At 54.4% G+C, this 23321-nt stretch overlaps 1 protein-coding gene across 1 annotated transcript in view; it reads left to right on the forward strand.

The window, feature by feature from the left end:
- Positions 1–3065: 3065 nt before the first annotated feature.
- LOC129666195 (protein AHNAK2-like) overlaps positions 3066–23321 on the forward strand; it is a 24339-nt gene continuing 4083 nt past the window's right edge. Inside the window, 7 exon segments of the mRNA XM_055593252.1 lie at positions 3066–3120; positions 18952–19010; positions 19097–19195; positions 19825–19926; positions 20632–20785; positions 21048–21232; positions 21345–23321. The exon segment at positions 21345–23321 is cut by the window's right edge and continues 2 nt beyond it. Coding sequence (XP_055449227.1) covers positions 3066–3120; positions 18952–19010; positions 19097–19195; positions 19825–19926; positions 20632–20785; positions 21048–21232; positions 21345–23321 — 2631 coding nt within the window.

Genomic DNA, 23321 nt, shown 5'->3' on the forward strand with positions numbered 1-23321 from the left:
GGTGCTGTTTAAAGGAGCCACTTCTGTGTGCTGGCTGCAGCTGTGAGTCGGAGCATCTCCCCACACGCTGGGGAGGAGGTCAGTTCCTGACTAGAGCCTGCTGCAGGAGCCTTCCCTAGCAGGGCATCTGTCCCCAGAGAACACGGGAGGAGGCTGGAGTGTGGTGACAGGAACTCCTGGCAGTGCACTGCTCTGCAGCAGGAGATGGCCAGGCCTTAGCCTGGGGGAAGGGACAGCAGATGGAGGGGAGCAGGTCCCCCACCACATGCATTTTCCTTCCTGCTCCTGTTCACCATGATCCCAGGGCCAGGTTCAGGCTTCCAAATACCACTCGTAATGGAAGGGTCTAGGTGGGCCCTGGGGAGCAGAGCCTGAGCCATGGTGTCCACCCATGCAAGTGCAGCCTGGCCTTTGCCACAAGATCTTCCAGAGGCGTGGTGAGTGAGGCATCACCCACGACGCCCCAGGAGCACTGCTCAGGGGTGAGCAGCTTGCCCCTTGTGTTCTGCTGTACATACCCATGCACATGGGCCTGACTGTATGCTCAGGAGTGTGTGTGCATGTCTGTGTAGACCAGGACAAATCCAAGCTGGCCCGAGGCGTGTGTGTTGGTGTGAGTGTGTGGTCTTTGTTTTTCTGCCTGTGCCTCTTCTCTGAGGTGGAACACTCTCAAGCCAAGGTCCCTGTCGCTCACATGGTCTGTAGTCTGACCTCCAGTCTAAGGGGGATCTTCCAGGAGCATGGCAGCTGGAGTCCCCATGTTAGGTCTCACCTTGCCTTGATAATCAAGCTGCAGCGCAGTGCTAGACTCCCAGCAGAGAGGGTAGGGGAGAGTAGGAAGGAGCCCTTGGGTTCCTGCCCCGAATCCTGGGTCTGGGACCTAAGGCCACCTCTGGACTTGCAGCATGCTCTCTGGCTGGCAGTGAGCTTGGTGGTGAGCAGCCTTGCTCTTTTCTCAAGCCCTGCCAGAGCAGACACACTGGCCACGCATGGCTGGGTTCCGGTCCCTTCTCACTAGGTCAAGAGTATACAGGCCCAGTGGAGGTACCCTGAATCACATCCACTTCCCCACAAATGGGAGCCACCACAGCCCCGGTGGACCACGCTGGACAATCCGAACACGTCAGAGTCTGGGCCCTCAGACCACTTTACCATGTTGCCCAGAGAAGAGGGACACTGCCGGGGTCCTCTGCACTGGATATCTCTGGTTATACAAAACTGTACTTTGTTCCTAGGCCCTTGTTCTCGGGCCCTGAGAGTCAGGTTTCAGACACACTGGATTGGCAGGCTGAGACCTTCCAGCCTACGTGGCAGACGCAGAGGGGTACCCGTACCCACAGGGACTCGGCAGCACTCTTCATCCAGGCACTCCCCCACGGAGAGGGTGAGACTCCTGTCCCACCAAGGCAGGGCCGTGACCCATTCAGCAGTGGGAGAAGGCTGCCACGGCTCCTTCCCGGCACTGACTCGTGTCTGTCCGACCTGTGTGCTGCTGGCAGTTTGCCCGGCACTGCAGCCCAGCTAACGGGAACTGCCGAGAATGAGTCACCCCAAGGCTCACGGGCTTACCTGGGCCCTGACTGCTGAGGGCAGTTCCCGCTTGTACCTAAGACGGTGTGCACCTGTGCATGCGTACCCGTGTCCTGCTATGCTCATCTGTATATGTGGGTGCATGTGTGTGTGTGCTCTCTCTCTCTCTCTCTCTCTCTCTCTCTCTCTCTCTCTCTCTTGGGCTAGCCTGAGCACGTGACTTTGTTCCTGTGTCCGTGTGTGCTCCTCTGCTGCGCCTTAGCTTTTCCCACCCTGGGAAAGGTGGTGCGCACCCTCTGCCCACCTCGCATGGCCAGCTGGCTGCCAGGAACAGTCTTCTCCCTCAGGTCTGTAGCAGACAGGGCTCAGCCAACTCTGCTTCTGTGGAAACAGAGCTCTTGGACCTTTCCCTCCCACAGATATGTTCCCTCTGCATGGTGCCCGAGCAGAGGCCAGAGAGACCCTGCCCTCCCCGGTCAAGGCCTTACCCAATCATCTTAGCAACCAGAATGTCCCGGGATCCATGAAATCCCACCCAGTCTCACTGCCCTAGTCCAGCTGCTCTTGACTTCCAGCAGACCTCCCCCAACCTTCCACCCAGAGCCCCTTGACAGAGTCCACCTTAGCCCCAAGCCTAGCAATGCAGGCCCTGAGAACTCACATTGTCTCTCCAGTGACAAGAGTACTTCCTGCACTTGGCTCGCAGCTCACCCTAGGCTGCCAGGAACCTTTCAGGGACCCTCCCCAGCCATCTAGCACTGCCCTGCAGGGTTCCTTATCCGTACCTTTGCTGTCCTGCAGCCCAGGGGCCAAGCCAGTAGAGTCCTGTCATAGCCAGGTCCCAGCTGCCAAAATAAACATTGAAAGGACAAATCCTGACTTGGGGCTGCAGGACGGCTCCAGCTCTGGTCCTGGTCTCCTGGACGGCCTTCAGAGGGTCTGCCCAGGGGACCCTGTGCAAACTAGCTGCTTCTAGCTGTCCTTGCATCTGCTGCCCCCCTCTCCTCTTTTGCCCCTCAACCCCATCTTTTCCCGAGGAAAAGTTCAGATCGCAAGCAGTCATTTCCCTGGATTCCGGTGCTCCACTGTCACGAACTCAAGGTGGAGGTAAAGAGGCCCTGGATTCTGGGTGCTGGGACATGGTGGTCCCTGGAGGAACGTCACGAATCTCTGCTCCAAAAATGTAATCTGGAGGAAGGCGGGGCGGGGGTGGGGAGAGACCACAGGGGCTTGGTTCCGACGGGGCCGGGCCTTTGTGGGGCGGAGCCGCGGTTGCAGCAACCAATGGGCTGAATGAGAGCGGCGGCGCCGATCGCGTCGTCCCTGCGGAGTGGTCAGCACCTGCTGGGCGGGCCAGGGCGGGGCCGGAGCCAAGGTCTGGAGGTACCCCAAGTGTTAGCTGCAGTCACAGCCCGGCTGCCCGTGGCAGCGCAGGGCAGCGAGGCCGCGGGCGCCGCCCTTCTCCTGGCGCATCAGCTCCCGGACCGCGACTGGACGCGCAGGGCCGCCGCCGGCCCGCACCACCAGCCGCCAAGATGTGCGACTGCTTCCACGTGGTGCTGCCCGCCTGGCCCGGAGCCCCCGGCAGCGGTGCGCCTTATCCCCGCCTGCAGCCCGCTTCCCTCGGGCGGGTGGGCTCTGCGGGCGCCGGGGACGCGCAGTGCGGGGCAGGCTGCGCGCGGGAGGAAGGGCTGGAGAGACGGACAGGGGCTGTCTGGAGGGCGGGTCTCACTTGTTCGGTCCTTCGCTGGCTCTGCGGGTCTCTGCATCTTGCTTGTACTTGTGCTTGCCTCGTGCTTTTCACCCTCTTCTCCTCCCTATCTCTTTAGCTTACTTTGTTTCTCGGCTTTCCAGTACTCGTTGTGGCTCCCTTCACGCCGACTCTCGGGCTGTCCCTGTCTGTTTCTCCCCTTTTCATCACCACCCTCCTGTAACCCTCTGCGACATTGCTTTGCCCAGTAAGGTGGCCGTGAAGATAGGTGTGCTTCATACTGGATGAAACACGCCCAGGGTAAGCAGGAGTCAGGCCTGGGCTAGGAGTCCTGCTTCTAGACCTAGCTCTGCTCTCCTTTTGCGGAAGACCACCCTGACAAGACCAGGACTTAGGTTGGAGCTACCAGGCTCTGCGCTGGCTGGATCCACCGTGTGGCTAATGTGTACGTGGCTGATCAAATAGGTGTGGCTGGGGCAGAGCTAGGCTTGATGTCTGGGACTTCTTAAGGGGCCTGAGTAGGACCCTGTTGCACCAGTCAAAGGGAATTGCAAGTTGGTCAGTACTCCTCTTGCTGAGCATCTGTGGTAGAGTGGGCATCTGACGGTTCTTGCTGTGGCCTGGCCCTACCTCTGATGTCTTGGAGGGTGGGGTAGGGCAGCAAGAAACTGTCCTTCAGACTCTGGGTCAGTAATGCAGCAGCCTGGCCACACCCAGGGCACCTGGCCAGCACAGTGGCCAGGGAATTGGGACAGAGATGCTGCACTGGCACAGGCTGGACCCCTCTGCACTGGCACAGGCTGGACTCTTCGCCTGGGGAAGACAGTTGTGGCAGTTATGAGTAGGAGGCCATTCCTGATGCAGTGTGCCAGCAGGGATGGGCTGTGCACATCCTCTCCACCTAGTGTGGCACTCACAGTCCTCCTGTGGCCCTTTTGTCTGGGATGGACTGAGGCCAGGGACTCTCCCAGAACCGCTTTTGCTCTCCCAGGGGTCCTCCTGCTGGGGTTCTCCCACACACAGCTGGGCCTAGGGGCCCCAACTAGCCCCACTAGCAGTGGGAGAATGTTGGCCTCTACCGCTTTCTCCTCCTTCCCTATTGCTGGCTCTGACCCACATCGCTGTAGACTGGCCTCCCCAGAGGGAGAAAGCCCAAGGACACAGCGCTCCTCTGCCTCCAGTTTGCGTGAGTGGCTTCCTTAATCTTAGGTTCAGGTTGAGGGACCACCATACCCGCACTCTGCACCCCTCTCCCACTTTTTAACTGGTAGTTTTCTGACTTGCCTGGCGCAGTTTCTCCTTGTGCCACCTGCTCTGAGGGAGTAAGAGCAGTGGAGGCCTGCAGGATACGGGCCTGGAGGGGTCTGCCTAGGCTGTCCTCAACCCTGCAGGCATATACACGCTTCGGTAGGACACTCCTGAGGCTGACAGGGAGGATGGAGTTTAGGCCTTTTTCAGCTGTAGCCCGCTCTCAGCAGGCCAGAGCCTCCCCCCTGTGCCAGTCATACCTAGTTTCTGAAGCCCCTGGTGTCCACCACTGGCAGTCTGCCACCTCCTACAGCCCAGGGCAGAGCCACCACTGTCCCAGACAACTTGCCCAGAGGCTGCCCCCTGGTGGCTGTGCTAAGAATGTACCTACACAAGATTGGGTGAGGGTGGGGTGGGTGGGTGCTGTATAGAGATACGCCCAACCTAGGAATGCCCAAGTACCTTCACCCACTGTGCCGTGAACCTTACCTAAGCCTCCTGACTGGCATCACAGCGTTTGCCCTCACAGATGCTGGGTGTCATACCCCTCAGGGCATGCTGGTTTCTTCCCAGAAGCAGAGCTGAATCAATCCCAGGCAGTTAGAGCGACAGGGTGAGTGCTCTCCAAGCTGTTCTCCCTGTATGAGCCTAGGCACTAGCCCCTAACACACTTCAAGAAACTACTTCAAGGTCTGGGGATCCCCTCGGTGCTGTGACATCAGCATCTGCATGTTGTTGGGGGGGGGCACTGGGGGCCATGGTGTGACTAGGTCCTTTCCCCAAAGAGTATAGGGCCAGGGCAGCTGTGTAGGTGCCTAGCCTTGGAGTCAGAGTATAGGTCAGACCTGACACATGTGCCTAGGGGGGACTAGGATGCCATGGGGGTGAGGGAGAGAAAGAGCACGTGCTGTGCCCTCAGCAAGGACACATGCTAGCCTGCTCTGTCATCTCCTGGACAGGCTTTCCCACACTGTGGGAATCTATGATCCTGTTCTGAAGATGGGACACTGAGGGAGGGAGCAGAGTTGCTGAGTGTGGGACTCTCGGCACTCAGACAACATCCAGGCCGCACTCCTGATAGGTAATAGGAGGCTCCACAGAGTACTAGCTCTGTTCAGTCCTACCAAGCAGGGCACAAAAGAGACTGGGCTGTGGTAGTCCCTCCTCAGCTGGGCTATATACATGGGGGACAGGCACTGAGGAGGAAGCAGTAGAGGTTATCCTGGGTCCCTTCCCTATGAGAATGAAGAGAGATTAAAAGCCGCTGTTGATGGCTGTCAACTGCTGACAATAAATGAGGCTTGCTCTTTTTCTCTTTCTTACTCTTCTCCTTTCCTTTCTTATCTGTCACCTATCTCTCTCTTCAAGACAGGGGTCTCTCTGCATAGCCCTGGCTGTTCTGGAAATTGCTCTGTAGACCAGGCTGGCCTTGAACTCAGAGAGCCTCCTGCCTCTGTCGGGATTAACGTGCTAGGATTAAAGGTGTGCGCCATGACTGCCTAATAAGGCTCTTTGTGTGGATGGCTTGGGTGACAGGGCCATGCTTCATCCTGCTCTCCTCAAGCCTCAGGCTGTATCTACTTTTTATCAGCCAAGAAAGGGATAGCCTGGGCTTGAGAGGAGACAGGAGGATTGAGCAGGCAGATCCCCTTGCCTCCCAACCTTCTGTGCCCAGGCAGCTGTGACCACCTCCACCTGGGCTAGGCCTGTCGTGGGAATGCCTTTATTTTCCTCACTCTGCCTGGAGAGGCTCTTCCATCCTGGGCTAAACTAGTTGCTGCCCCTGCTGGAAGCATTTCACTCTAACCCTCTGTGTCCCTCCTTCTGTGACCTGCTCATCCTTTACTGTAGAGGCAGGTGCAGCGTGGGCTGGCTTGGCTAGGGAGGAGAGGCTTGAGCTATGGCAGAAAGAGTGGGACTCTTATCCACCTGGGCATCAATCACTGCCACCCAGGAACAAAAAGCCAAAATTTCACCAGCTTTGTGCCCTGCCCAGGAAAAGGCTGATCTTGCACTTGGGTGGTGTCAAACATGAGTGTCAAACACTCATCTATGCCTATCCACCTATTCATCTGCACCTAAGGGCTGGCACTGCGACACCCTAAAGGTCCCAAGACCAAGGAGGACATCAGGGATTCCCTCATTGTTTGTCTAGCAAGCAGGAAGTAGCCTGGATACAGGGAGGAGTCACTGAGGGCTCAAAACCCATGAGGAAGGAGGCCATGGGCAATAGTGACCATGTTTACCAGGCTGGATCTGGCTAGGGGACAGGGGATGGGGAAATGGAGTTGGACAGAGGGAAGGGTAGATCTGTGAACTCAGGGAGGCTTAGCTGGGACCAGGGTCATAGGTGGAAACACTGAACTCCCAGTTTTGGACCCCGCTGTAAGGGAAACTGTTGTCCTGTGAAGGGCGTTCTCTAGGGACCCTATTTTCCTAGTCTCTGCCTCTGCCTCCCGGCTTCTTTTTATTTTTCTTTTTTTGGAAGTCGCAGACCAAGGGAGCCAAGGCCTGCCTTGCTGGGATAAATATTTAATAGTCAGAAGCACTTTCTCAGATGGAAAACTGGACCTGGGCCCAGGAGGCCTGGGGCGGGAGGCAGTGCTCCCCACTCCCCACGCCCCACACATGGCACACACTTCCAGGCCCTCCTGCCGCTGCCTGCGAGCACCTCCCTGCCCAGCGTGCTGCAGTTCACGCCTGGCCCCAGCATGTGTGAATAGAGGATGGTGTTGAGGTCTCTCCAGGGCTCTGGCTGTGGATGTGGTCCTTATACTCCAGTGCCAGAGGAGGAATAGTGGGCAGAGTTGCTGGGTGTTGTGAGGCACACTGCTGCCTCAGGTCACTTTACTGCCTGGATGCTGGCAGCAAGGGCTCGGACAGCCCAGGGTCTCAACTGGACCCGAGCCTCCTTGTCACCCATCCTTTAGGGGCTGCCCAGCACTGGGATTTGCAAGTGCAGGTGACTCAGTCCCTCCCAGTGAGGGAGTCTGGACCCTTGCTGCAGAGTGGAAGTCAGAGCAGAAGCCGGCCTGCAGCTTTGAGCTCAAGTTGCATTGTCCCTCCCTGTACCTACCTTCTTTGATCCCCCTCGGTCCTTGTTTCCCGAGAACTGGATGCTCTGTGGGAGGAAGAAGGGCAGCCTATCACAGATACCTGGCTGCCAGGCCACTCTTGGGTGGTTCCCTCATTGGCAGCCTTGCTAGAGGGTGGCAACAGCAACAGGCCTTGCTGTGACACATCCCCTGAGAATGCCCTCGGCTGAGTCACTATCAGCTGCCCCCAGCCCCACCCAGTCTTGTCACTGCCAAGTTCTCATGGTGTCAAAGAGCTGGGGTCCTGGCAGCTTCGAGGCAGACTTGCCTGTGCAGTGGGCATCACTTGACTCATCCAGACTCCTGGGTCTTAGGGTCTGTGATATGTGACTCAGCAGATGCCCACTGCCCTGCATGGACTCACACCTGCCCACTGGGATCTGCTGCATGGAATCAAGGGTCGATCAGGGTGTGCATGGGCATCCTTAGGATCTGAGGTAGGCAAAGCCTGCTGAGAGTCAGGTGAGCTTCTCTGGGTTGCATATGGGCAAGGGGTAGCTCATGAGGTCCCCTAGAATCACAGTGGTGCTGACTTTTTCTTCCTACTGTCACCCACCCCAATATCTCAGAGCCATTGGTGAAGCAGTGTGCCTTAGAGTGTGGGGTTGGAGATAGGAGAGGGCAGTGCTCTGTGTGTGTGTGTGTGTGTGTGTGTGAGTGTGTGGGGGGTGTGAGTGTGTGTGGGGTGTGTGTGGGGGTGTGTGTGTGTGTGTGTGTGTGTGTGTGAGTTTGTGTGTGTGTGTGTGTGAGTGTGTGTGTGTGTGTGTGTGTGTGAGTGTGTGTGTGTGTGTCTGTGTGTGAGTGTGTGTGTCAGAACCTGTGTTGGGGGCTCATGACACACTCCGGTAGAGAAGATGACTGTGCCACCCAGCAGCGGGTCCCTTTGCAGGGACCCTACCCCTGGCTGCAGTGAGGTGGGACCTTGACTACGGCAAGTGCCATGGTGACCTCAGATCGTCAGATGGGGTGGGGGTCAGAAGGCACTGTGCAGTGGGCCTCGTGGGTAGAGGGGCCTGACTGGATTGATTGCCAGGATCAGAACACAGTGGCGTCGGGAGACGTGCTTCATGCCAGCATCCTCCCCACCTGACTCTAGCTATGCTGCCCCAGCTTGCAGCTCCTTGCTGACTCACCCAGCCTCGCCCCACCTGGAGTTGACAGTTTGGTTTGGTGTCAGGCAGTAAACAGGGTTCCCAGGTGAGAGCTGTCTGGGAGTGGGGCCCTTGAGCAAGAGCAAGCAAGCGAGCGGGAGGGGCAGACCTAGCCAGCTTTCTTGTGCAGTGTAAATAGAGTTGTTTTCTGCTTTCATGACCGTTAGGTTTTTTAGGCCAAGGTTGGGAAGGGAAGCCTGCTGGTTTTTCTTCCAGGGCTGAGCATGTCCCTGAAGCCTCTTTGCCCATTTGCCCACCAGAGACCTCTGCCTTTTCCCGTCCTTGGAGCTCTCCCCACCCCAGGCTGCTCTTGCCTTCTGTATCCCAGTGGAGCACCTCTCTCTTCTGTTCCAGTGGCTCTCATTTCCCACTGATGTGCTGATGTGCTGTGTTTGTTGACTCTTCCCTGTCATGGAATGCCAGGCTGGACCCCTTAGGTGTGTGAGCTTCTGCAGCCTGTGCAGGTACCCACAGCCAGCCCTGGGATCCCAACAGAACTATAGCTAGTATGTCTGGAAGCTCCTGCCTGGGCCCACTGGCCACCCAGAGCAAGGAGGGCAGAAGCTAGGAGCTGAGTGTGGAGACAGTAAAAGGATTTGCGTGCGAGAGGGCACAGCTCCAGGCAGTGGTGACTTGGGATCTGAGGCCCAAGGAGGCAGGTCTCTCAGCCACCACTACTCTCCAAATGGCAGGGGAAGGAGTGAAGCACGGGTGTCAATGCTGAGGTCCAGCCACACCTGTTTTATGCAGTGCCCCAGCTGACCCCAGCTCCAGGTATAGGAGATGCCATTTGCCGAGCTAGAAAGGCACTGTGTTGTCTGTGTTGGGGATCAAGTTGGTCTTTGCAGCCTTCCTTTTCCTCTTCTTTTTTTTTTCTTCAAGGCAGTCTCACTATGTAGCTCTGCCTATTCTAAAACTTGCTACACAGACCAGACCAGTCTCAAACTCACAGAGATCTACCTGTGTCTCCCAAGCACAGCCTCCACATCCAGCCCCTTTCCCTTTCTAGAACCCCTCAGCCACCACAGGGAAACTGAGGCCCAAGGCTTGGGAATGGGAGAATCTGCTTCATATCTGTTACTCCACACCCCAGGCGGCTGCCTACACAGTAACTGGCTGGGGTAGTGGTTGTGAGTCAGACAAGCAGGCGTTTCCTCTCCAGGTCAGCTGCCTGGGCTGGTGGGGGTGGGGGAGCTGGGGTGGGGTCCCTGGCTGTGAGAGGAACCACCCAGTCCCTCTGGCAGGGTGTGTGTGTGTGTGTGTGTGTGTGTGTGTGTGTGTGTGTGTGTGTGTGTTGAGGAGAGGGGGTTGGTGGGGCTCTGAGCCTGGCTGAAGAGGAGGAGGGACAGTGAGGGGAGGGGCTGTGGAGGGGAGGAACTGGTGGGAGGCAGCCATCCCAGGATCTCTTCTAGACAAGTTTGGGAACAGGTCCTCTTCGGAGAAGTAGCTGCACCCCTTCTGCACCCCGTCCCCTTCTGGGCTCAGCCCTGCAACACCTGCCCCTCTCGCCAGTCCTCAGGTCAGAGGGGACCGGATGGGCAGCCAGCGAGGGAGGCTGGAGGGGCAGAGCTGGGCTGGGGAGCGTCCTCCTGTTCTGCTTCCTGCTGGTATTGAAGGATACAATACGGGTGTCAGCTCTTTGTGGTTCTGACTAACTGGTCAGAACCTAGCCTGGTGTGCCAGGGCCAGCCAGGCTGGGTTGGGAAAATGCCGGCAAGGAGCTGTCTGGCCCCCAGATGGCTTGGGACCCTGAAGGCCTTACAGCGGTGCCTCCTGGTTTGCACTGCAGGCTGTGTGGGCTGCCATAGAACTCCCAGATGCCCATGCCCCTGCCCCTGCCCCTGCCCCTATCTGGTGCGGGTTGTGTTTTTGTTTGGAGAGATCCTAAGTTGTGAGGGACATTGGTGCCAAAGGTACCAATCAGCTATTTTTGTAGAGGACCCAGGACTACAAGGTTGGGCCTTGTGGCCTAGGGAGGGGTTTCCAGATTTTGGCCACTGACCAGGTTTGGTGTATAGAAGCTGGGGTGGTTATATCAGGTGGCTCAGGCTGACTAGGGGCAGCCAAGGTGGGACTGGAGCTGTGGACTGCCCATGACAGGCCACACTGTCCCTAACTGTCCACAGTTTTGCCCTTCTACTTAAAGGATCCAGGTGGCTGGTCTCTTCTTGGACGGTTGAGGGTGTGGCGGCCATTCTTGGCGGCGTCTGAGTCTTTTGGGGCTGATGGGCTAGTATACTTTTTTATGACTCAGTTTCTCCAGATACAGGAGCTGGCCTGCTCCCCCTCTGCTGCTCCTCTGCACATCTTTCTAAGTCTGGGCAGGGCTGCTCATTGACATTTTATTTTGGTTTTTGAGGCGGGTTCTTTCTCTGGAGCCCACAGCGGCTTGGGACTCTGGTGCAGCTCCGGCTGGCCCTGAGGTTCCTGTCATCTTATCTGCCTCTCCAGTGCTAGGATTAATGGTCACGAGCCACCACCCTCAGTATTACTGGGGGTTTTGACCAGCTCATGCTCTTTCCTTTCCTAGCCATTTCTTGTACTAGCATTTATTCTGTACCTGTTGTATACCAAACTCCCTCCAAGCGCTTGGGGGATGCAGAGGCGGCAAGTTACTGCTTGTGAATTTGCCTGGGGGTTGGGGGCAGAGCAGCCTATGAAAAGCCCAGCACCACAGAGAGCCTGGGCACGGGGGGGGGGGGGGGGGAAGCTGTGAGCGGAAGCAGGCAGAGAGGATTTACATAGGTGATTCCAGGGGACTTGTTTGGGGAGAGAAAAGTGCGCACATCCTCCTGGGCATGGCTGGCCCATGTGGGGAAAGAGCTCTGGCCCTGGATTGGGTGGCTCAGCCCCTCAGAGCTGGCTCTGCTCCCTAGTCCTCAGACTCATCTACGGAAGCACTGGGGGATGGAGTGGGCAGGCCTGCCACTGCCTGGGGTGTTGCTGCACAAGGTCTGAAGGTCTCATGACAGTCATCCCAGCTCAGCACAAGCTTTGTGAAGCTCCAGGATGGGCGAGGCCTGAGTACACGAAGGTGGGGTGGAACTGGGTGCATATGAGCCTGCGAGGGCACTAGGATCCCAGCCTGAAAGCAGTAGCCTTCCCAGGGTCAGCCTGCCCTGGGCCCCTGCAGCTGGTACATCACACTGGCTGTCCCTGGAGGCTCAGATGGACAGCAGCGCTGTGCACACTGGTGCACCCATACACACAAACTCTCAGGCTGCCGGAGAGCTGCGTGCCTCCCAGTCAGTTTTGTAAGGATTCCACGGCACTGGTAACATGCAAATGTGCCTACCACGCCAGCCCCCTCCCCAAGGTCAAAGCAGTCTGAATGCACACTCTAGTGTTGTTTAAATGACTGCCCCACCCTGCCTCCATGGCCCTGCTCTGATGGCCCTGAACAGGGGGTGGCTGTGGATCACGGAGCCAACATGACCCTCTATGTAGTCCCAGCCTACCTCCCCTACTCTCCCCCAGGCTGACCCGTTCAGCCTCACCCCAAAATAGTCCAGTTCCTGGAACTCCAGCTTCTCCAAACCAGGGCTTCCACCATGGTACCCCCACCTTATCCCTGCCCAGCCCCACCGTGCCCTGGAGGGGGAGAGACTTCCCTCAGGCCTTGCAGTCCCTCCCTGAGTGCAGGTCTGTGCCTATAGAAGTGGGATGTTAATGGCAGGGTTTGGGACTGTGTGAAGGTTTTGGGTGCTGAGGACAGGCCAAGGAATTTGGGGGAACATCAGGTGACAGTAGCCAGACCTGCTAGGCTTGGCTCAGGTGTGTCCCCATTTCCTCCTCTATAAAATGGGGCTTTGGTGACTGTCAACAACCTGTGTTATTCTTTAGGTGGCAGTGCTCAAGGCCAGGTTGTTTATAGAGCTGCCTCTGAGAGACATATGTGGGCAGACAGGGTTCTTCCCTGTCCCCCAGGCCTGGGCGTCATGTTCTAGGAGGATGAGACTCCACACTGAGGCTCCTCCCCGCCTCCTCCCCACAGCTGGTAGAGGTAGGTAGCCTTTGTCCTGCAGCCATCCTGGTCCGCACTTTTCTCTTTGCACACTGGTGGGGGCTCCTGTCAGCCCCCAGAGTGCAGCCTTCCCTCAGGTCCATTATTCCCCATCCTTACAGGAAAGGGTGGGCTGTGTGGGCAAGATTGGTTATACCAAAGGTTGCTAAGCCCGAGAAGGGGCTTGAGCCCTAGACAACAGGGCCAGGGCTGGTCTGCCTCTCGCTTCCCTCCGACCCCACTTGGACCCCCAGCACAGAGTTTGTCCCACCTCCCAGCTGTCAACACCTTTCCTCATGGGCTTTTGACACACTCGACTCCCTGAAACAGATTTAAAATACAATTTTTCAGAAGTAGGCCACTGCCTGGCTATGGGGGTCTTCCATTCTGGGCCCCCATCCCAGACCCCACTTGACCCAGTGCTGGGCCTGGGCCCTGGCCAAAGCTCCAGCCTCAGGCAGGGAAACAGGAAGACATGGGTTCATCTACTCATGCCAGGAAGGGTAAGTGCCCCAGGATCCCCCTATAGCTAGCCCCTGTCCCCCCCACCCTGTCCCTCTTCTCTTCATCCCACAAGCCCATATGTAGTGTAAGACCTGGGGTCTCACAGCTCATGAGTTCAAGATCGCGCCTTTTCCAGAAACTCCCCCAGACCAAGACTCGTTGCAAAAACAAGAGGTTTATTAACCATTGCACAATGGGGTCAGCCCTGCCGGTCAGCAAAGAGTGGCACTGGGAGACAAAGGCCTTTAGGTTTTTAAAAGAAAAATTGCGGGAGATTTGAAGTTGCAGTCTTGGCAATTTAGGATTGGATGAGGAAGCTATAAAGTAAGATAACTAGTTAGTCTTAGGTGCTCAAGCTTGGCCAGTCCTGCCAAGTGTGGATGCAGCTGCAATTGAAGGTTGGGGTGGTTAGCTCATCCTTGAAGATTAGGGGCTACAGACTTTTGGCTGGAGGTCAAAAGCTACTCAGAAGAAGTCTAGGTTCGTTGCTAAGAAACGCTATCTCAAAGACAAGGGTCTGGTCGTTCTTTTTGCTGAGTGAAGGTCATTGCTTGCTTGCCTTTTTTTCTATCTGTCCTCACAGATAGGGTCACATTCCTCCATTCTCTGGAAAGGTACTAAGAGGCTTTAGCTTAACCTGGACCGAAAACTCAAAACTATAGGCTTTAAAAGATATATAGGTTACAAAGTTAGTCTAACCCTTTCAGTAGCTAGGGCAAAGTGTGGATTCTTTGAGCAATCTTGGGAGCCCCAACAATGGTGGGATGCATGGACAAAGACTGGGGGATGGTGATGGAGACAGACGGTTGGTGCACTTCTCTTCTAGCACTAGGTAATGGGGTGGTGGCCACTGCGACATGCATGAAGTGCTTCCAGGGATATCGGGTTCTTGGGTATTATCTTGCCTCAGGTCAGTTTTATAAACGGGGAAGTTGAGGCTGTGGCTTTCCTTATGTCCTGGAAGTCAGGGTCCATGGTTTAGCCTACAGAGTAGTGAGAAGGAGAAGGGGGAATCTGGGCCTCCCCACCTCCGTGGGCGGGCCAGTCCCCAAAACTCCATCCCAGCCCTCTCAGAGCCACTTTGCAGGAGAAGAACTACAGCAAGGAAGGTGTGAGGAGAAATGAGTGTCAAGTGCTGATGGACATAGCCCCAGGGGTGTCTCTGGGGACAGTTGTGTCAGGACTGACAGGATGGCCTCTGTGCTTCAGGCTTCAGGCTTAGAGATGAGGCCCGTTTGCTCATGGTCTGACAGTACCTTGGCCACAGCACAGTAGCTACAGCCAGGATCCTGCTTGGCCTGGAACTCCTCGTCCCTATAGGGTATCATCAAGGCCAGTGCACAGGTCCCCTTACTGACAGACAATGTCTGTGTAACAGGGACCCTACCCCTCAGGTCAGGCCTGAGGCAGGAGTGGCTTGTTTCTCCTCAGCATCTTTTCCCTTGTGGAGGGAATTCCTGGGGTCTGGGCCCAGCCAGGGTCTGTGTCCCAGCAAGGCTGTTCTTTCTCTGAATAGTTAGTAGAATTTAGAAACTTTAGGCTGGAGTCCTATGTGGGGGGGAAGTTTTGTTTATTTCTTCTGTGGTCCAATAAAACTTTATTTATGAAGGCAGGCAGGGGGCAGGATGAGGCTACTCACTGCTTTGCTATCTTCTGACTAATAAGCATACTGGGCACAGAGAAGGTATCTTGACTTAGCACCATTTAAAAAAATTGTAGAGTGCGGGACATGGTGGCACACACCTTTAATCCCAGCCCTCGGGAGGCAGAGGCAGGTGGGTCTCTGTGAAAACCTGTCTGAAAACAAAAACAAAAATATGAAAAAAAATTGTAGAGTAGTGATGAGTACAGGCATCCCTGGGACAGCAGGGCACGCAGCACCATGATGGCATGCCAGTGCCTGTCAGCTGTGACCCTGCAGGGCAACCAGGTAGGCAGCAATGGCTGGGTAGAGACCGGCAGACTGTTTTCCAAACCAATTGTCCTAGTTTACCTCATGCCTGGGATGTGACAGCAATCGATTCCGGCTACCCACATCTTCCTCTCCTTCAGCACAACCAGGCCTTTTCTTTCTCCTCCTCGTCCTCCATGACAAATGGGGTTCCTCTCCACTGCTCACCTGTCTAAAAGAAAGTATCTCACCAAAACCCACAGTGGACGTGAGGCTGGCGAGACTGTGTGCTTGTCCACAGGACAGCCATGTCAGCCTCTTTGGCTTCCCCTCTGGATCAAACTTATGCTTTCCTCCCTGCCAGGACCAGGGACAGAGCAGTTGCCTGGCTCCTCGTTGCCTTCCTTCTTTTCCTCTGGACTCTGCTGTATGAATCTGTGAAGCTCTTCCTTTCCTTCTCTCTTGGGATATAGTATTATCCTTATTCGTTTTTTTAAAAATGAATTTATTTATTTATTCACTTTACATCTCCGTTGTAGGCCCCTCCCTCCTCTCCTCCCAGCCCCACCCTCCTTCCAGCATTCAGAATGGGGAGAGCCCCATCCACCCACCCTCGATCACCAAGGTGCTCATCCTCTTCCCCTGTGTTCTGGTACGGCAGTGTCATCACAGGGAGATAATAAAAAAGCAGGCAATGGGACCAAAGTCATGCACCACCACCCAACGAGCCATCTCACCTACCTTGGGCTTTGGGTCCAGTTTTTAAGATTTTTTTTTTCTGCTTTATTCCAAAGTAATTTCTGTTTTCTTTAAGATTTATTAAGCTTTCTACTTTGGAACTGTAATTCACATGAAATCGATGTTTCCTGTGGCTGAATTGGGCATAAAGAATAGTATTTTCCCACTCCCAGTGGCCCCTGTATTCCTCATTGAGAACCTTCCATTCCTATGGGTATTCACCTTAAGGTTCTGTGGTTTTTATCTGCATTTTCTGGTGGTGAAAGGTCTAGGGTGCTGGCCATTTTTTTTCTTGTATCAATTGACCATTTTTACATCATTCTTGGTAAAGTATGCAAATTTTTTGTTTGTTCTTTTTGTTTTTTCGGGACAGGGTTTCTCTGTGTAGCCTTGGCTGTCTTGGATTCACTTTGTAGACCAGGCTGTCCTTGAACTCACAGAAATCTGATTGCCTCTGCCTCCCAGGGTACCAGAGAGCCAGGCTAAGTATGCAAAATCTGGAACTCATTTGTGTGTGCATCTGTGTGTCTAGGTCAGAGGTCAACCTCAGACATTGTTCGTCTGGTACTGTTCACATTAGTTTTTGAAGCAGGGTCTCTCACTGGCTCGGTTCTCCAACTAGGCGACACTGGTTGGCCAGTGAGCCCCAGAAGACTGCTTATTTCTACTTCCCCAGTGTTAGGATGACAAGTGCAAGCCACCACACCTGCCTTTAAAAAAAAAAAAAATGAGTCTGAAACCAGGCAGAGTGGTGCACGCCTTTAACCCCAGCACTCAGGGAGGCAGAGGCAGAGGCAAAGGCAGGCAGATCATTGTGAGTTCATGGCCTGCCTGGTCTACAAAGCAAGTCCAAGAAAGCCAAGGTTACCCAGAGAAAGCCTGTCTTTACCCCCCCACCCCAGACACACAAAGATTCTGGGGCAGCCTGTCTAGCATGAGTTGGTCCTGGGAACCGGACCACGGCAACACGGGAATGAAGAAAGGACAGACACACAGACGCACATGCTGAAGAGTTGGGGCTGGGTCGGCCATGGTCAGTGGGCTGGGACACTACCAACTGCGTACAGCCTGGAACCTCAGGGCAATTGTTATGTTCAGCCCAAGAAGGAGGGCTTAGACAGTCTGCTGGGATGTCTGTAGAAAGGTCTCAAGTTGCGGTCATCTGGGAGGAGGCACTGCAGTCAGGCTTTCTGTACACTCTGTCAACATTTGCACATGGGCCAGAGGAAGGCTTTGCCAGCTCCCACAGGTCTGAGGCACTGGTCCTTGCCAGTGGTCCACACCCAGGACTTCGTCTGTTCCTTACACATTCTCTCGGGATTTCTTAAGGCTTTCCACCCTGGGGATGGGATTCAGGTGCTCGTGCTTGGAAGGCAAGTGCTTTACCGACTGAAGTTCTATCTGTCTTTTTCAATTGTATGGGTATAATGGTCGTTGCCGTAGAAGAGTGTCTTTATTTTTTCCCGTATTTGAAAGATTGCTTACTGGGTATCTAGTTCTTGAGTGACACCTTTTTTCCTTTTAATATTGTTGAATTATTATTAAATATTTAATTATCATTTATTATATTATTGTTTTATCTACAATATAATAGTATATATTATAAAATTATTAATTATTAAATATTATTTAATCTCCATATTTCTCTTTTTTGAAGTTTATTTTTTGAGACAGGGTTGCTCTGTGCAGTCTTGGCTGTCCTGGAACTCACTCTGTAGACCAGGCTGGCCTTGATCTCACAGAGATCCACCTGCTTCTGCCCCCTGAGTGCTGGGATTAAAGGCATGAGCCACCACTGCATGGATTCTCTATCTGTCTATCTATCTATCTATCTATCTATCTACCTACCTACCTACCTATCTATTATTTTGAGACAGGGTCTTATAATGTAGTTCTGGGCAGCCTAGAATTCACTATTCTTTCATTGAACTCACAGAGCTCTGTCTGCATCCACCTCTGGAATGCTGGGATTAAAAGCATGTGCCACCACACCCTGCCTTCTCTGTGTTTTTCCTTCGAGTCCTGGTCTTGCTGTCTTAGCAGGCCATGGCTGGCTTTTAGTCCATATTTCTGACAAGCCAGTTGTCAGTAGTGTTGATCCCTTTCTCTCAGGCATTTGACCAGGGCTTCTTCCGTGAAGATCTCATGTTACTCTTGCTAGGGATTTGTCAAGCGCTTTGGACCTGTGAATGGGTTCCTCCCGTTGGTTCTTCAGCTAACATCTCTGCTTTTTTTGTCTGACATGAAGGGCTGCCCACAGATTACTGAGGCTTTGTGCATTCTTCTTCAGCTTTTCCTTTTGTGTCCTTCAAACTGGTAATGAAATCCAGTCTGAAGTGTTTTCTTCGGGCCCCTCCCATCCACTGTGGAGTCCCTCTAGTACACACTCCTCTACAGAATTTTCAGTTTTGGTTTTAAAAATTTAGGGTTGAATTTATTTACATTTATGTGATGCATGGTAACATAGATCTCAGGCTGACCTGAAAATACACAGCGTAGGATAACCCTGGACTCCCTGCTCACCTGCTGGGCTTTGCAGTCCTGGCTATTGAGCCTGGGGCTTTGTGCATGGGAGGCAAGCAGCCCACCAATGTAGCCACACCCACAGTCCCTAAATTCTCCTTCTGTATGAGAGCTTGCCTCAGTCTTTGACTCTATGCATTGTTTCCTTTAGTGTTTAAAATAACTTGGTAGTGGTTAGTTGCTTTGACGGCTGTGCTAAAGGCACTACCTGTGGACTCTTGGAGACACCCTCCATCACATGCCTTGCTCTTTGGTGTGGACTGCCATCTTCCTGCTTCTTTTCCTTGCCTGTGGTTTCTGCACACAGAAACTATTTAGGAAAATGTATTGCAGCAGCTCTGGATGTTAATTTCAGGCTCAAGGTAGTTATTGTTTGTGTTTCTTCCTTGAACTAAATCTGCAAGTCTATGTAATGTCTGAGACCCCAAATCCCACCCTACTTCTACCCTGCTGCTGCTTCCGCCCCTCCCATTCACGGTCTCTGGATTTCCCCTCAGGACCGAGGTCATTCACCCTTGCATGCCCAGGTCCACCTCTCACAGCTCTTCTCTCTACAGTGTCTGGCCGACAGCTGCAGCAGCAGGATCCAGAGGCTGAGACTGAAGAGGACCCCTCTGTGAGTGTCACCCCGAGAGGAAGCCCCTCCCCCTCTTCCCACAGGCTGGAGAGCTGCTGGTTGGTAACTTCATTCTCTTCTGCCAGGTGACTGAAGGGCCTGTGGGTGAGATAATTCGGCCAAGACCACAGGGGTCCTCACCTGTTTATGAATACGCAGCTGAAGGCACTGGCTTCGGAGGCCAGGTAAGCCCCTGGGAAGAACGGCTGGCAGAATGACATGTGGCCATCCCCTGTGTCCACCTGCCCTTCCTGCTGCATGCATTTGGTGTCCCCTCTCCTCCAGTGTCCCTCCCTTTCGCTGGCTGATCCTCTGAGGAGGTGGGGACACTTGCAGCTTGTGTGTCTCTGTGTGTATGTGTGCGTGTGTGTGTGTGTGTGTGTGTGTGTGTGGAGAGAGAGACCCTGAGAACTCATGTGTGGGATGTGGCAAGGGCATACACCTTCATGGCACACACTCAGATATGTACACTCATACCATCCTGGAGAGGAGACAGTGTACTTCCTTGTGAGAGGAGCCTTGGGCGGGGATCAGAGGAGGCCTGTCTATTCTAAAGGACTCATTTAACAGTTTGAGCCTGCCCTGCCCTGAGGTACCGCCAGCTGCTGCAGGGTGGGGGCAGGCCTGTTTCTCAGTAAGGAAACAGGAGGCTGAGAGTTGCCTTTCCCAGTGAGGTCCCTGGGTATTGAGCTTTCCTGTCCGCTCTGCACCGTCAAAGTTCCTGTGCTCCCGAGTCCTGGGTTCTCCTGCCTGGAGCCTCCTTGGCACTCCTGAATCTTTAGCAAAGTGGTAACTCCCACCACCTTGAATGCAGGAAAACATCCAGGGCAGGCACAGCTCCTCTGGCAGACGGAGATCCTGGTGGAAACGGGATTCAGGGGAATCCACAGCCTTCTCCACCATGAGTCATGCAGAGGTAGGTGGCATAGCAGTGAGGGGTCAGGGGATACCCTTCCTTAGGGACTTCAGCCTCAGGAGATGGAGGGAGGGCTATATGCCCTGGGGATACCCCTCAGGCCTGGGAAATGGGCGATGCTGAGATGAGCCTCTACCCTCTGATGGAAAGAGCCTGACTTGCCTGTGAAGATCCACCTCCCAGCACGCAGTGGACAACACTGTGGAAAATGTTACCCAGGCTGTGATGAGGAAGGGCCTTCCAAGGGAGATGTGAGGACTCAGTGGGTACCCAACAAGGAGCACACTGCCTCTGTGCTTTCCTGGATGCCCTCAGTTTGATGGACACAGGGGCGTCCATCATTTGTAGGATCAGGTGGGCTATATCTTCCTGTGTGCTCCCCTGTGTTTATGGCCTTCCTGGGATCCAGCATTGGTGTTTTACATGGAATGGGCAGAAGGCATGCTGGCAAGAGCCTCTCCCCCTGGGGACTCAGCTGCATGGACAGGCTGTCCCCTGTGAGGACAAGCTGAGAACGTTCCATCTGAGGCTTCCTGTAGCCGGGCTTTCTCCAAATCCCAGACACAGTAGCCTGGCCTACCTGGCTGGTGCCCCAGTCTCAACTGGGCAGCACAGAGCACCATCCTTGGGAGATACTGGCCCCAACATTAATGCCCACATGAGAGAGGCAAACAGTCCTCAGGCCCTTGATGTACTCTGCCCCAGTCTGTGCAGGAGGCAACAGAGGAGGTGACGCTGAAGACTGAGGTGGATTCTGGAGCCAGTGGCTACAGCGTCACAGGTGGAGGGGACCAGGGGATTTTTGTCAAGCAAGTGCTGAAGGACTCCTCTGCTGCAAAGCTCTTCAGCCTGAGAGAAGGTACAAAAGCTGTCCCATCCCTGGGGCTCCATTATCAACACCAGGATTGGAGGGGTTGGGCCCCACTGAAGTCTCAGGATGACCCTATGGTCTCGGCTCAGGCACTTCAGGCTGGGACTGATTTTCTGCCTATTGCCTGACGCGCTGCTGGGGAGCTGGGCATATCCTATAGGCCTTCCTCTTGCCAATATGCAACCCCAGGCCACTTCTCCTGTTCTGGTGGACCTGGGGCACTGAGGTGGGTGGCCTCTTCTTCCTTCAGGAGATCAACTGCTCAGTGCAACTATATTCTTTGACCACATGAAATATGAAGATGCTCTTAAAATCCTTCAGTACTCAGAACCGTACAAAGTTCAGTTCACAATCAAACGAAAACTCTCTGCCAGAAAGGGAGAGGAGGCGGTCATTCAGCATTCTCAGCGAGGTCTGCAAGGCCAGGAAAAACAGGTAAGGTCCTGGCCAGTGACATTCAAGGTGACCCCAGTTGCACTAGAGACCCTCCCCTGAGATGTGCCTGTGGTGCTGTACCCAAGGCAGACAGCTTCTTCTCCTGTTTCAGGACCAGGACATTGCTGATGGGTGCATGGACACCCCCACAAAGACACCAGAGGTAGACGGAGACCGAGAAAGGCTCATTTCTAAGACCACGGATGCTCGCCGTAGGCGGCCACAAGACAGACTCTCCTGGCCGAAATTTCAGTCCTTAAGGAGCAAGCGTGGAGCAGGCCCCCGCCGCTCACACAGTTCCTCAGAAGCCTCAGAGCACAGGGCCACACGGGAAGTGTCACCCACAAGCACAGACACGGAAGCCCAGATGACAGCTGACAGCCGGGAGCAGAAGTCAGGGTCAGGTAGACGAAGAAGGAGATTCCCCCACCTGAGATTTGGGATGAGCTTAGGGCCAGGTTCAGTCACAACTGAGCAAGCAGGCAGAGAGCCCCAGGACAGGCAATCTCATGCTGGAGAGCGGGAAGAGTCCCAGCCACAGAAGGATGACATAAATGACACAGTAGTGGCTGCTGAGGGCAAAAAGAAGGACAAGACTCAGGCACAGGGGGTCAGGACTGCTCTCACTACGGAAGCCCCTGAAGACATGGTGCTAAAGACAGACAGACAGCATAGGAAGAAAAAGAAGGTGGCAAAACAAGAAAACGAGGAGACACTCAGCCGACAAAGAGCTGAGGCGGGCCCAGGAATGAGCTGGGATGACGAATGGGAGGAAGTCCAGAGTCTAGAAATTGGCATTGCAAGATTGTCTCTGCAAGACATGTCAGAACAAGGAAGCACACAGGTCTCATCTTATGACTGGAAAGCACCAAAAGCTGGATTTTACAAAACAAAGATGGAAGAGACAAAAGATGGTGGAATAAGGAAGAATGTGTGGAGAGACTCTGGGGACAGAAGAAAGATACAGGAGCAAGTAGAATCAGGGGGTGAGACGCAGGAGCCGACAGGAATGGGGGGAAATGTAGAGAGAGAAGGTCCGCAAAACAAACAAAAGATGAAAGAGAATTTAGAAGAGGAAACACAGACAGGACAAACAAAAATGAAGATGCCAAAGTTCAAAATACCTACATTTGGATGGTCTCCAACAAAAGAAGTAACCAGAGGGAAAAAGGATGCAAAAGAAATGACTGGGATAAATACAGACACAGTAGAGACAGAAAACGTAAGTGACAACTTAGGGAAAGAGATAGGTGTAGATAATGAAAAAGTTACATTAGAGAAAAGAGACATTAAAAAGGATGTAAACATGATAGGAATGACAGAAAAAATAACAGAGGCCCATGAGGTCTCAAAAAAAGAAATGAAATTCAAGATGCCCAAGTTCAAGATGCCATCATACAGCATGTCTGTGCCAAGACAGGCAACTACGGATACATCGCGGGAGGTGACACCTCCAGAACCAGAGTCAGACACGGCCCTGCCATCCATCCAGAGCAACCTGGACACGCCTGACCTCGGCATCCAGCTGCCTTCAGCCGACCTGGAGGTCAAGGCTGGCCAGGTGACCATGAAACTGCTTGAGGGAGAGCTGCCCGAGGGGGAGCTGGCCACTCAGACTGATTCCGGGGCCGGCCTGAAGGGCAACCTGCCCAAGATGTCCATGCCCAGCGTAAAGATGCCCATGGTGGAGCTCAAGGGCCCCGATGAGGAGCTCAAGGGCCCCAAAGTGGAACTAAAGGACCAAAAGGGTGAGGTGAGCGCCCCCGACTTGGAGGTGTCCCAGCCTAGCGTGGAGGTGGACATCCAGGTGCCAGGAGCAAAGGTGGAGGGGGACCTGGCCCTGGCCGACAAGGACTTGGCTGCCAAAGACAGCAAGTTCAAGATGCCCAAGTTCAAGATGCCCTCCTTTGGCGTGTCCGCACCCGGCAAGCCCACTGTGGAGGTGGCGGCGCCCAAAGTACAGTCAGTCGTGGCCCTGCCATCCATCCAAGGCGAGCTGAAGACAACTGACCTCGGCATCCAGCTGCCATCGGCCGACCTGGAGGTCAAGGCCGGCATGAAGCTGCCCGAGGGCCAGCTGCCCGAGGGA

The sequence above is a fragment of the Psammomys obesus genome, unplaced genomic scaffold (genome assembly GCF_907164565.1).
Source record: "Psammomys obesus unplaced genomic scaffold, mPsaObe1.curated_primary_1811, whole genome shotgun sequence".
Taxonomy (NCBI): domain Eukaryota; kingdom Metazoa; phylum Chordata; class Mammalia; order Rodentia; family Muridae; genus Psammomys; species Psammomys obesus.